At 39.2% G+C, this 14,003-nt stretch overlaps 2 protein-coding genes across 2 annotated transcripts; one reads left to right on the top strand and one right to left on the bottom strand.

The window, feature by feature from the left end:
- Window positions 1-1,049: 1,049 nt before the first annotated feature.
- Window positions 1,050-6,652, bottom strand: LOC119731365 (lactadherin-like). The gene is made up of 3 exons (XM_038204542.1): window positions 6,538-6,652; window positions 2,735-2,925; window positions 1,050-1,187 (listed from the first exon to the last, which is right to left on the bottom strand). Exons 1-3 carry the CDS (start codon window positions 6,650-6,652, stop codon window positions 1,050-1,052), a joined length of 444 nt encoding a protein of 147 aa, XP_038060470.1.
- Window positions 6,653-12,362: 5,710 nt separating this feature from the next.
- LOC119731312 lies at window positions 12,363-13,738 on the top strand. Its single transcript, XM_038204459.1, has one exon. It carries the CDS (start codon window positions 12,516-12,518, stop codon window positions 13,356-13,358), a length of 843 nt encoding a protein of 280 aa, XP_038060387.1. The 5' UTR covers window positions 12,363-12,515; the 3' UTR covers window positions 13,359-13,738.
- Window positions 13,739-14,003: the final 265 nt, after the last annotated feature.

Genomic DNA, 14,003 nt, shown 5'->3' with positions numbered 1-14,003 from the left:
AATACAATAAGACGTGACATACCTATGCTGATGCGGGGAATTGAGCTATCCATCCATTTATAGGAGTGCCAATCTGCTGTAATATTGCGAGAGTCACTCGTTCACCGCACACAATAGTTACGCCGCCATGTTTGTTTGCGTTGTGCCTCGCTTTAATTTTTAAGATGGCGTACCCTTGATAAAACTCTTTTGACTTAAACATTTGCTAATACAAATTGCTTCTTGGGCGGATATAGCATAGTGAATGCTGGGGTCCGGGACATGCCCCCCCCCCCCCCCCCCCCCTGAAAATTGTGAAATCTACGATGCTTTCCCCGCCATTCTATTCCACTATTTGAGAATATAGGAACTTTGGAATTCTTTTGTTTCTCTGGACCCAATTTTACTGGTATCATAATATTTATCAGAAGCTCTGGGGCTGCATCCGCCCCCAGATTTGGGCTTGATATGAAATAAACAGAGCGAGTGTTTCTCAATTTTTTTTTTTCCGAATTACAAAATTTCAGAATTATAATTTCTTTTATACTATTTCTTTTTAAAAACACCGTACCTTCTAGCAACTAACACATAATAATTCTTATTTTTTTATAACGAGAATTCTTCTTTTTTTAATTCGTACATAACATTTTTCTTATTCGTTGTCATGTTCTAAAGTTATTAAGTTCGTAAAGTAGCCTACACAGGCAAAAGCAACCTTGCTCTACGACTGTCCAGATTTCCCTGGATATTTGCCTTTCTTTTTAAAGTGTACTCCCAGGGTTTGTTTTCACTCTAAGTCTTACCAATCAGCTAATTATATATACGTACACACTGACTAACGATTAACCAGTATGCATATTAAATGCATCAGTAATATAGATTCACAAAATTGAAACAAAATAAAAAGAACTAATAATATTCATCAAATTTCATTCGAATTATGAAACCGAATTACTCTTGAATAGAGCCGGTATTTACAAGCATAAATATTTTCGTTTTGGTCTACGACAGAGCTACCTTTTGACGTTGAAATCACATGACTCACTCGTCGGCAATGTAATGAGTCTGACTTAATAGCAGCCAATCACTTCAAACCTCATGCTGCAACCCCAATGCCATTTGGTGGGGTGAATGCGCAGGATTCTGGTGCGCAAGGCAAACGGCAGGCGAGTAGTTACCAGGGTGTTCTTGTCCTTGTTACCAGGGAACTGTTCAAAAAAGAAGATTGGTGTGTTCAAGTTGAAGACATTCGAATGGATTCATTATGTCCAGTGGCATATCGGGGGGGGGGGGGGGGCAGGGGCAGGGGCACCGTGCCCCCGATGATTTTTTTGAAAGATATTTTGCCCAGTAAGTATTTCCATAAGTGTTCAGAGAGTTCTGACATCAACCCAAAAAAGAATACCAGCCAAAAAAAGGCATTACCATGCGCCGTGAAAATCGGCACATATTTTATTTTCCAGTATGCATAATAATGGTTTTGAAGAGCGCCCCCATTTGGAAGATGCTCCTCCCCCCGGCTTTTTGATTTTACGGAGGCCAAATGTCGGGGAAAAAAACATGTCTACATTTCGCTGTGGATGTGCGGTTGTGCTGGATACGCTACTGATTATGTAGTAACAATAGTCAGCAAAACGACTTTTGACATTTTGATATATATTAAACATTTCTATGAGTCGGAAGGCTTAGACCCAATTTTTGACAAGATGGTGACCGACTGGTCCAAAGCACCCAACTTGGCAGATATGCTGTTATAGCCCCAGAGAAGATATTTAGAAGGGGCGGCACCGAAATTATTCTTTTGGGAAGGGTGCCTAATTTGCATAGATCGTTCATCCCTACCGTGTAATATATTTATTCCCATAATTATTAGAGTACATTTTAATTATATTTATTGAAAAGTATACTTTGGGATTCCACTTACACATCCTTACTTCAATGTCATTTTCTAAAGCATTTAAGACTGACTGGATAATTATGAGGACATAGTAACGATCAAAAATGGCTACTATTATACCCTCGCTCATAAACCTTGTCTCCAGAACTGATATCATCAAGTAGTCTTGCAAAATAGTATAATAGAGCTTCAAATTCACCAAGTTGCTTACTGGCACAGTTACTCGATTAAAACTTAATGGAAAATCATGTGGACATTGATAACATTGTGATATTTAGCTTAGAAAACAAAACCGGGGAGCTTGATCAAATCCCCCACGATAGGCTTCGCGTAATTTTTAGCCCAATTTACAGACACCTCATTTTCCCCCTTTTTGTTTTTCGTGGGCTAAATATCAAGATGATTAATTTTTCACATGATTTCTCATTTATTTTTGTTAGGATAACTGTGTAATTAAGTAACATTGTAAATTGGAAGCTTATCAATACTGAGGTTTGGCAAGACTACTTGATGATATCTGAGGGAAAAGGAAATGCACGCAACTTTAGGGTATACTGGTAGCCATTTTGCAGCTTTATTATGTCCTCATAATCTTCAAGTCTCCGATATTCTTTAGAAAATATTATTTAAGTAAGGACATGTAAGTAAAATCCGCAAAATATACTGAAATAAAGATCTGTAAATAAATATTACACAACAGGGATTAACGCTTTATACAAATTATGCACTCTTCCCAAAAGAATGTCAGGAGTCACCCCTTCTAAATGTCTTCTTTAGGGCTATAATAATCTATCTGCCAAATTTGGTGCTTTGGACCAGTCGGTCACGATTCCAACCGTATGCAACCTGACTATATACCTTTATTGGTGTGCCGTATGCATCAGTCACGTTATTCCAGGACTGACCGTCATCGCTGTACGTCACTTGGTACTCCGTCACCCATAAGCTGGAATCTCCGCGCCCCTGGGTGATCAGACCAGTGATGGTGACTGTGCCAACGAAGTCAACCTGTATCCACGGATTAGCGTAACGCCACCCTTCAGAGTATCCTGTACAACAAAAAAAAAACCTAAGATTTCTTACTGCATTCAACTATTTAGCCATACTGCAGGAGATCTGGCTCAAATTTGGACTTCGAGGCATGTTGGCCATTTTGAAAGGGGGGGGGTGTCAAATCACGATATTTGCCGACGGACCGTCACTCAAAATATTTGATAATTTCCGCCCCAAAAGATCCCTTAAATCCATTTCTAATTCCCCCACATCATTTATCATAATGGTTTATTATGTTTATTACTTTGAATGAAATTAATTTTTCAGTGGGATAAGTTCAACTTCAAACTAAAGAAAATCGTAACAATTGGCCCTATCGTATTGAAAACGTTTTGGACATGCTCGTCGCAAAACTGCGTGTACACGCCCACAGTACCTGTGGGCATACCTTGTTCAGGCCCATTCCCTGATCCCAGCCTGGGGGTTCCTGAAATCCTTAAGTGGATTGCTTTTTATATGCGAGCGGGGAGCGCGAAGCTCTGAAGGCGTGGGGTCCGGGGCCGCCTGAGGGCCCCTAAAAAGTTTTGGATTTTAGATGCTCTGTGGTGCAATCTGAAGGATTTTCTGGCCACTTTCCCCTGACTTTTTTTATGATGTACTGGCTCGTGTTTAGGGAGATGAGGGAGGGGGGGGGGGGGGTTGGGGGTCATTAAAGTCGATGTATTACATCACAAATATTACTTCAAACTGAAGCTTGACACTCTTTCGAGTTTTGCCCTCTTTAGCTTGAGACTTGGATTTGAGTCGTCACCAAGGGGGGGGGGGCCGGAGGGGGCCCCGAGAAAATCATGAACGATGGTCTGTGTGCCTCTTCCATTCGTAAAAAAAGGGTTGTGTACAATGGTGATAATAGAAATATCCCTTTTAAAGTCGTTATTTGTACGTTTTCTTTTTTCTACAGTCTTAATTCAAACACTTGTTCCATGCCAAATGTGCATATTAGTCTAGTATTGAAAGGCAAATTATATAAAAGAGTCTGTATTTGCTTCGTTCTGTCATGCAGTGAGTCCTGTACGCCGACACGTGGTCCATGCACTTACAGTGTATCGTACAAACTTCATGACGCCCCTATGATTCCTGCTTTTTGTGGAAATGCTTTTTTTAACATTTCGTTTTTATTTCCAAAAAAGATCATCGAAGGTCTAATCTTTACTCCGTAGTCGTTTAAAGAAAATCTCTGAGTTCAACATGACCGTTTTTTAAATCAAATTTATGAACATGACGTAAGTAAAAGTGGTTCATCTCCACGGTACTTTTGCTGTGTTTCAGTGTGGCGTGATGACTGTGTGTGGGTCAGCGCACGGCCGTTGGGCGCTAGTCTGATTCCCAGACCTAACAATTATTCCCGACGCTCACGTCTAAAATTGTAGGTCAGGCAGCCTCTGTGGCTAAAAGTAAACATGACAACATTGATGGCCCTTTTTTGAAGCTCGGCTTTGTTTCCGACTTCACCTAATCACTAATAGCTTTTAATGTTCTGATCAAATATTTAAATAAATCAATTGCTTCGTATAAACATATGGTCGTCAAATTCAAAATAGTACATGACGCTGCAAAGTTCGCAGGAACGATCCGAGTATACTTGATGCACAAAATCGTCGTTGAATTTCAAGTTTTCTAAATGAAAGAAATGGATATTAAATATCAACTCATTGAAAAGTTTTTAATAAGCAGTTAAATAAACATATATTGTACTCGAAAATACTCGGGCGCTTATTGCATAATGCGGACGTGCAAGAAACAACATTTTTGTTGGTGCGTATTATGTGACGCACACACGACGTGTAATGTACTTTGAATGGAAACGGCGGGAAATACGTATATGTATGCCACAAAAGTCCACCGCGTGCGATGTAAACATCTATTCATCCGTCTTTTCTCAGGAACGGTAAGACTTTAGGTTAGTTTCCTTTTAAGACATTTGAAAGAGTATAAAGAAACAACCCTAACAACATAATAATTTCGTGTATTGCAGGGCAAATAATACCCCTTAGTTAAAAGGGACAGTACCCGATTTAACTAAACGATGCATCACATAAACGAGATTATAATACCGAGGCAGTGTGTGTAAAGTTGTAAATAGAAAATTCATTGAATAATTATGAAATAACCTGGAATATTGCAGTTACAATTTTCAAAGTAGCTATACAGTCCACTGAGAGCTTATTTTCCTTTAAAATTGCATCACACGGCCGCCATTTTATTTGACGCTTTAACAAAGTTTGGGCGGAGATCCGACTACTGATTGTTGAATATCAGATGACTATTTACTGTACGCTGACTAAAGACATAAAACAGTCATCAAGTTGTGCTATAAACTACGGAGCTTTTAAAGGGACATAGGTGAAAAAAAAAATTGAAAAAATCCATCGTAAGAATGAAAACAAATCTGCGTTCGAACGCAAAAAATCTGCGTTCGAACGCAAAAAATCTGCGTTCGAACGAAAAAAAATCTGCGTTCGAACGCAAAAAATCTGCGTTCGAACGAAAAAGCTGTTTGCTGTTTGCTGTAAGCTGTTTGCCCTCCCTGTGCTGCCCCACCACTTATGTGGGTGATTTTTGTGGGTCAAAACATTCTTTGCCCTGAAAACTGTTGTACCTAACATGTAAAACGTATCAATCATGAGCTGACTCATATCATGCTCTTGTAAGTGCAACAGTTTCTCCACATTTAACTGGTTATCCATGGGCCACCAAAAAACATGTCGGGTTAGCCATGGCTATCAGAATAGCCCGACATGTTTGTCGATTGCTATGAGTATGAGTAGGAATCAGCTAATTAGTGAATCCCGTATCTGAAAGTGAGGAAGCAGAAAGTACATGTACATGTACTAGTGTTAGACTAGTAAAATAGGCTTATTGAAAGCCAGAAATGATCAAACAATATACATGTCAGTCGCTTCTAAATTTTGGAACTATTACAAGGATTAGGAATGAACATTTATACTGTAAAGGATTTGTGGATAGACAAATTTCTGAAAATCACAATGACGACCAGTTATATTTATTTACCTGAAAAATTTGAAAGATAATTATATAGCCTTTTTTAATTATTTTTTTAAAACTTGCCTCACTTTATAAAAAGAAACCAAAAAGGCAAATTACTTTTAAAAATGTCTCATAAGTGTGTTGCCTCAGCATAGCATAATGGGTGGGACTGATGGGGTGGGGGGGGGGGTTGTGTTGTAGCTAGTATTGTAACAGGATAGGGACTCTTAAAAAAAGAAGGACAATTAGCTAGATCTTCATTGCAATGGTTAAACTTCATGACCAACTAACAGCAAGCCCTAGTAAGACCGTTTGAAAGCTCATAGACTGCTTTAAGACCTGTTATTGAAATCCCTTGGGCCACGGTCCTACATTGGGCACATATGTCATGCATGTTGGACCTGAAAAAACGTGACCAAATCACCCACATAAGTGGTGGGGCAGCACAGGGAGGGCAAACAGCTTACAGCAAACAGCAAACAGCTTTTTCGTTCGAACGCAGATTTTTATCGTTCGAACGCAGATTTTTTTCGTTCGAACGCAGATTTTTTTCGTTCGAACGCAGATTTTTTGCGTTCGAACGCAGATATTTTGCGTACGAACGCAGATTTTTTGCCTACCTTGAATATTAAGCCTGGCCCTGTGTGGGGCGTGGCTATCACTGCTTGGGTCGTCGCTAGGGGTCCAAAAAGACGAAGCTGTGATGCGTTCATCCCGGATGCGACCATCTTCCATCCCGAGAGGTCCCTCCACAGAGCAAGAAGAGTCACCTGAGGAAAAATGTGCGATTGTTTTGAGAACAGGTTTTGTACCGAATCCCATTTTAATAAGAAAAATAAGAAAAAATAGTAATGGGTCTTTCCCGCAACCCAGAGTGCTTGCAACGTCAATTAACATTAAGAAAGGGAGCCCTCTATTTTGCCCGCCGTTACAGGGACGCATTTGAGTCCCCCCATTTGCATGTCGCTGCCGCGCTACTATCGATCGGTACTACTGATGGCGGGTGCATTCATGATCACAAAACAAATTGAATGAAGTAGCACACGATTAACTTCAAAATTATGTATTTTAGTCTATACTATTTTCTTTAGTTTGATCTCTCATATTATATTTGTGGTGTGATTGTTTTACTTCAAGAAGCTATGTCAATAAATAAAGAAAAACATCCCAGACATGTCAAAAATACTATTTAACGCAAACAATTTGGATAGTCAAGACAAAAGTCAGAGAAAACCATAACGTCGGACCACACACTACAGCGATATCGACATCGTGCATGAGCTGCTACGCTGGTCATAAGTCTGCTTGCGCTAATTAAAAAACGTTTACATGTTCCAGATACATGACCATCACTCCCTCAGTCTGGCTGCCAGACACACAATTACAAAATTACAGCAACGTCTGCATATAGTGCCCGACTAAATTAAGTTCAAAAAGTAAGGGAGCCCAGAGAGGCCATACAAAGCTTATACTTGATTGTAACCTCATGCCTGCCTCGTCTCCTTCCTAAATGTCAATTGCGTTTGCATGAGTCGAGATGATAATTGTTCCAAATTTGCATATTACAACTCGCGACACAAAGGTCAGGTCATCCACACCAGATGCGAGATGTGAGATGGCAGATGAGGAACACCTTAGTAGCACGAATTACACTTTAATTGTGCGCTTAGGCTCGTTTCAACGGGAGACAAATAAGTCATTTAGAAGATAAATAAGTCGTTTTAACCAGATAAAAAAGTCGTTTAAACCAGATAAAATCCGTCGTTTAAACAAGATAAACAAGTCGTTTAAACGAGATAATAAGCAGTTAATTTTGATAATAAACGAGATACTATGTCGTTTTTGTGTTTGTTTGTTTGTTTGGCAGCAATACCGAAACGTTCTACAAAAACGCAGAGCCAGGCCATGCTCTTTTTTTTTTATTTATTCGCTAGCGGCTTCGGCGCAAAAGTCGGCGGCGCAATGGTCTTTAATTCCGCCGCACTTGTCTTACCAGTGCATCGTATTTTGCGGACGCGCGACAATGAATATTTGTGCCGTGTTTATTATTTGCCACACTCGCGCAACGAGTACCGTACATTGAAGGACACGGCTGAAATGTCCGCCGCGTCCGATCCACGCGATGTGACCGACCGTCACCCCCTTCTTTCTTTAGAACGGTAAGACATTATAATTTAGGTTTTCCCGGCCAATTTCACCAAGTTTTCATTCAATTTAACACCTGGCTCATTCGATTTAGATTGAAATTGAAGGATCATGCAGATCGGCATTCGACAGTCAAAAACAAATTATTCAATTTCACTATCCGAGCATTCTATAGTCTTTTAGCTTCACTTGTCCCTATCAAAGATGCATTCATATTAAAAGTATCGCGGTGTTCATTCAATTTCGTCTAAACCATTAGTAAGGGGTTGATCGGGCATTCGTTTACATTAATGGGTGAACGTGTTTCACATTTTGTCAAACATCTTTTAAGACTTAATACGTGTCCGTATTCCTTAGCGTAAATCATATTTGATGACTTCAAACCGTAGATTGACTTTCTTTCTTCAATGAACTTTTCTCACGAATTCTTTTTGCGCAACTCTGTGAAATGTTAAACTACACATTTGACAACACTTTTGGGTTAAACTTATTGCAAATGTGCACTTCTTTAAGCTTTTAAACGTTCCCATGCTTTCCCGGACTAACGCTGTTGCTGTGATGTCATTTCAGAAAGACACTGTTCAGTTTAGATTTTTTTTTTTCTTCAAATTATTCATCCAAAATTTGCTAATTAAAAACATTTGTGGGAAAGGGATGGTCATTGGCTTACTGCCATGTACTGACACATCATACAATCACCAAATAAGAGAAATTGATGACAGCAAATTTTGCTGAAATAGCCGTGTAACATTAATCATGCACGGGATGCCATCACGGGTTTTCTAATGAATATGCAACTTTGCATTAGCATAAAAACGGAGAAGGCACCAAAACACCCCTCAAAATGGAAAATAAGGTTAAATGTGACCCAAAGATGTATTGCATTGAAAACTTTGCATGGGCCCAATGAATATGGTAAGTGTTCCGTCAGACATACGCAAGAAAACACTAAAGAATTAACGCAAGAGATATTTCCAAACATATTACGTGTCCCGATGAAGAAATCGTCAATGTAAAAAAAACCTTGATCAAACGTTTAAACAAGTAGAAAAGATCAACAGTGAAAAAGAAATTATCTTAGCCCCTTTCAATTCATTATTTCGTTGCATCTTGTTTCCCTCATATCAGTTGATTTGTAACATTGTAAATTTTACAGTCATCAAGATTTTTTTTTGAGGGAGGGGGGGAATGAACCTCGGAGAAAAATAGGACAAAATATCGATTAAAACATCTTGCTAATTTTAATTGCCCATAAGCGAATTGCCCATAAGCGAATAAGAAATGAAAAGCATGGTTATACGTTATAAGCGCACAGATGTTCGTTAATTTGAATGCGTCAACCGTCAAAAGGTTGCAAAGACTTAATTTCAGACTGCTACGAGTTAAGTCTTGAATGCACCAAAACGAAATAGGGTGCCCGAAAACGAAAACGAACATTCACAGCAAAATCTTGGCTGCCAACATATGAAATTGAATGAAACCCAAATGAAAAAGACCACATGTGCAAAACTCACGCGAAATTGAATGACTGATATTGAAACTGATAAGAACAATTCGGAAATTCGCCGGGAAAACCTTTATTTTCCTTTCAACCAGACCTTTGAAATAGAATAAGTATTAATCAATCCAAAACATGACATTTTCGGTGATTTTGGGCCGCAATTCCCATTAAAAACGCTAAAATCTGCGGATACACGAGAATGTTGCATGCCTTATTTCAATAATTTTGACTCGCCAGGGGGACTTTAATAGTTTTGATTGATTGATTAATTGATTCGGTTGATTGCCATTCATATACAGTGGTATACAATAGAAGGTGTCGTGGTTTTTGTGCTCAAAACATTAAAATACATTCAACTTTACATTACAAACATTACACTTTACCACATATTTTAAGTTAATTCCCCTTTGAAATATCTCCCTAAAAATTAAAAGTCATTAACAAGACAAGCGAATTATTACACCGTAATGTAACAAGTGCTTTGACTAGCCCGCCGCTGTATTTACTCGCATTTGGCTAGCGGGCTACCACTAAGCTCGAACCATTAATATGCCAACATGGCAATCTCCCCTCCCTCCCCCCCCCCCCGGAGATTCGTCTGTCGACGCCGCTGTGCCTTCCAAATCCTGACTAGAAATCGCCGCCATTGGTGCGTATCCGATGGGTTACCCCAAGGGGTTACCAGAACTCTGTGATGAAAAAACATAAGTTCATGGAGTAATCTGCTTTCAGTTTTTTTTTATGTTGGCTCTGCTTTTCAGTGAACTACACAATTGAAATGTCATGGATAATTTGACTTAATTTATTTATTTTTATCGATGCCTAATTGACATTTGGAGAAGAAGACGAGGGAGAAAGCTAGCAATTAATGGTTGTGCCTCTTTTGTGTATTTTCCCGGAGTAACTGCATCATAAATGAACGAGGCCTACTTTATAATCAAATTGATGAGAGGAAAAATATTACCAGAAAGGCCTTTGAATGTTACGTTTCGTTTTCATTAATGGGCAAGCATATTTCACATTTTGTCAAACATCTTTTAAGACTTCATACGTGTCCGCATTCCTTAACGTTACTCATATTTAATGTCTTCAATCCGAAGCATGCCTTTCTTTCTTAATTAAAGGGTATGTGCAATGAAATTTTCTCAGGAATTATTTTTGTTTAACTCTTTGTGAAATGGAAAAAAACTACACATTTGACTACATTTTTTGGTTAATCTTTTGCAAAAGTGCACTTCTTTAAACATTTAAAAGTTTCAATGTTTTTCCGGACTACGTATGAGCGCACTGTTACTGTGATGTCATCTCAGGAAGCTTAAGACACTGTTCAGTTTAGGTTTTCTTCTTTTTAACTATTCGTCCAAAATTTGCTAATTGAAAACATTTGTGTGAAAGGGTTGCTCGGTGGCTCACTGCCAATTTGACCACATGTGCAAAACTCACGCGAAATGTAATGGGTGATAATGAAACTGATTAGAACAATTCGGAATTTCTCCAGGGAAAAACCTATATTGACAAGGAATTCCTATTTTTGGCTAACTTCTTCATACTGTAAAGGCATTGATCCAATGTTTGTCTTCATACTCATTAACAAACGACTGAATCGTCCACTTTATCAGTACCTCCCTGTCTCATATCGTTTGAATATTGTTACCTCTTTCCAATATCATTGCTCCCTGTGACTTTCGGATCAGAAAGATGTATATGAATGTACACACTATAAGGTCTCAGTCAGTCTCTTGTTAGTCCGATTCTACTGGCCTTGCATTTAAGTGCAAAATCATCATTGAAAAATCCACAATGGAGGAAAATTATTCAATTCATTTTTAATAACCTATACTGGCAAGCAATGAAGCAGGAAGCAAGCACTTGATGACTGCGTTCCTTTGTGTGTATTCCGGTGGTTAATGTATTTTAAATGACATAATATAAAATAAAAAAGGCTTCAGTGATCACGCGTTTGGTAAAAACAATTATCCCTGAGTTCGGCAGCCTATATTTGTACTTGGGGAATCTGCCACAACCCGGCTACCGTTTTAGAATCGTTCGAGCTTTTCTTTCGTTTTTTTCCAGACCGTCATTCTCAGCGACTTTTCTTCAACCTGTTCCCAGCAGGAACTTGAGACTTGGAACGAAAATCAACCCTGATACAGAGGGCACGTCATTATGACGTCATCAGGTATCACATTACCAAATTATCATTTTTAACAAAATAAACAATGGACAAAATACACAATCATATTAAAGGTTTTTCCGGCCAATTTCACCAAGTTTTCATTTAATTAGACGCCTGGCTCATTCGATTTAGATTGAAATTGAAAGATCACGTAGATTGGCATTCGACAATCAAAAAGAATCATTCATTTCACTATCCGAGCATTCTATCGCCTTTTAGCTTCACTCGTCCCTGTCAAAGATGCATTTATATTAAAAGTATCGCGTTTTTCATTCTATTTCGTCTACACCATTTGTAAGGGGTCGATAGGGCATTCGTTTTCATTAATGGGCAAACATATGTTACATTTTGTCATTTATCTTTGAAGACTTCATACGTGTCCGTATGAAGTCTTAAAAGTCTAAATCGTATTTGATGACTTCAAACCGTAGATTGACTTTCTTTCTTAATTAAAGGGTATGTGCAAATGAATCTTTCTCAGGAATTCTTTTACGCAACTCTGTGAAGTGTAAGAAAACTTCACATTTGGCAACACTTTTCGGGTTAATCTTATTTCAAATGTGCACTTCTTTAAGCTTTTAAACGTTTCCATGCTTTCCCGGCATAACACGTTGAGGGCGCTGTTCATGGAGTAGCACGGATTTCAATCTCGCTCCGTAAAATCCGAAGTATCACCAAGGAAAAATCGTCTTAAATCTCTGCTAAATCGTTGCCATCCGTCAAAATCTAGTAAATCTGCTACTAGTTCATGCTCTCTGTCAACTTTGAGCGCAAATATGCCTCCTAAAAGAGAGAAAAAACAGCAAAGTGTGTCTGAATCAACAATTTCTCCTGAAGCTGCATGTGCAGAACCAACTGTAGCACATACTATCGCTGTTGACGACAAGTCAACCACGCCCGCAGGAAACTCCCTACTAGCTGCACTACGAAGTGAAATTCGTGATATGAAGTCCGGGATTGAGGGTAAACTTGATCTTGTAATTTCTAACCAACATTCCCTCCTACACCGGATAGACGAAATTGAATCTCGTCACACAGAAATTGAGAAATCTGTCTCATACACGTCGGAGGCCATCGAAGACGTCAGAGCAGCAAGTACAAATCAACAATCCAAGCTGACAAAACTAACATCGGAACTTGACGTTGCCGAAAGTAAAATCACTCGACTTGAGGAGACCGCCATTAGACTCGAACGCTATTCCAGGAGCTACAACCTGCGGTTTGGGGGGATTGCTGAACTTCCCAATGAACGCGCTGACTACCCCTACGAAAAGATCAAACAAATCCTGAAGGAGAAGTGTGACATGGAGCCAGAAATAGAAAATGCGCACCGCTCTGGTCGTCCAACCCAAGGCAAGACCCGCCACATCCTAGCGAAATTTATGTATCGTCCAGAACGTCAAGCGGTTCTCCTTAAAGCCAAGGCAGCCCTGTCCGGGTGTGGCATATATTTGATCGAAGATCTTCCTGCGGCCGACCTCATCAAGAAGAAGAGCCTAAAGGAGATAATGCACAAGGCGTACGTGGCTGGGAAGAAACCGATCTTCCGAAATGGGCAGTTATACATCAACGGCCAAAGATTCACTCCAGATCTCCAGCCCGCCCCCAGGACTGATTGACGTGGATACATTATTCAGAAGTACTTGGTGTAGTATTTATGATATTAATTTAACCTAAATACGGAGCGTGATTGATGCTGTGTCCTTCATGGGTACTAGTGTCCTCTCTTGTTTGTGTAGTTTTTTTGTTTTTTTTCTGTCCAGTTTAAGTTGTCTGTTGCTTGTTCATATAGTAACGTTTTTGATGTTTTGTGTTTCCCTGTAAAACTGTTAAACAATGCCAATCAGATTTCCATGTAATGTTTGTAGTAACCCAGTAAGGAAAAATCAACGTGCCATATTTTGTGATTGTTGTAAATATTGGATTCACCTAAACTGTACGGAACTAACAATTGCTGATTATGCTATCTTACCTGATAAAGATGATCCATGGTTCTGTCCGCCGTGTATCATGGATGCATTACCTTTTAATAGCCTTGAACCTAGAGAATTCTCTGAAGTGATTGCAGATTTTGTCCCTGAACCCCACCACTCAATTACAAATTTAGAAACTCTTATAGATCTTACCCATGATTTCGTTGGCCAAGCCCAGTATGAATATGATGATCCCGATGTTACCTCATGTCGACTACACAAAACTGATTATTACTCTCATGAAAAGTTTGTTGATTTTTTCAACCATGATTCTCCTAATTACTTCTCCCT

Source organism: Patiria miniata, unplaced genomic scaffold (assembly GCF_015706575.1).
Source record: "Patiria miniata isolate m_02_andy unplaced genomic scaffold, ASM1570657v1 HiC_scaffold_23, whole genome shotgun sequence".
NCBI lineage: Eukaryota > Metazoa > Echinodermata > Asteroidea > Valvatida > Asterinidae > Patiria > Patiria miniata.
This window is presented reverse-complemented; position numbering and strand designations above follow the sequence as displayed.

Bases quoted from the DNA above. Each gene is read 5' to 3' on its own strand.
- LOC119731365 (XM_038204542.1), bottom strand. From the start codon at position 6,652: ATGGAAGATGGTCGCATCCGGGATGAACGCATCACAGCTTCGTCTTTT. The intron at 2,926-6,537 runs GTAGGCAAAAAA...TTTGTTGTACAG, and splicing joins GGCCAGGCTTAATATTCAAG to GATACTCTGAAGGGTGGCGT. The intron at 1,188-2,734 runs GTATATAGTCAG...TTTTTTGAACAG, and splicing joins CATACGGCACACCAATAAAG to TTCCCTGGTAACAAGGACAA.
- LOC119731312 (XM_038204459.1), top strand. From the start codon at position 12,516: ATGCCTCCTAAAAGAGAGAAAAAACAGCAAAGTGTGTCTGAATCAACA.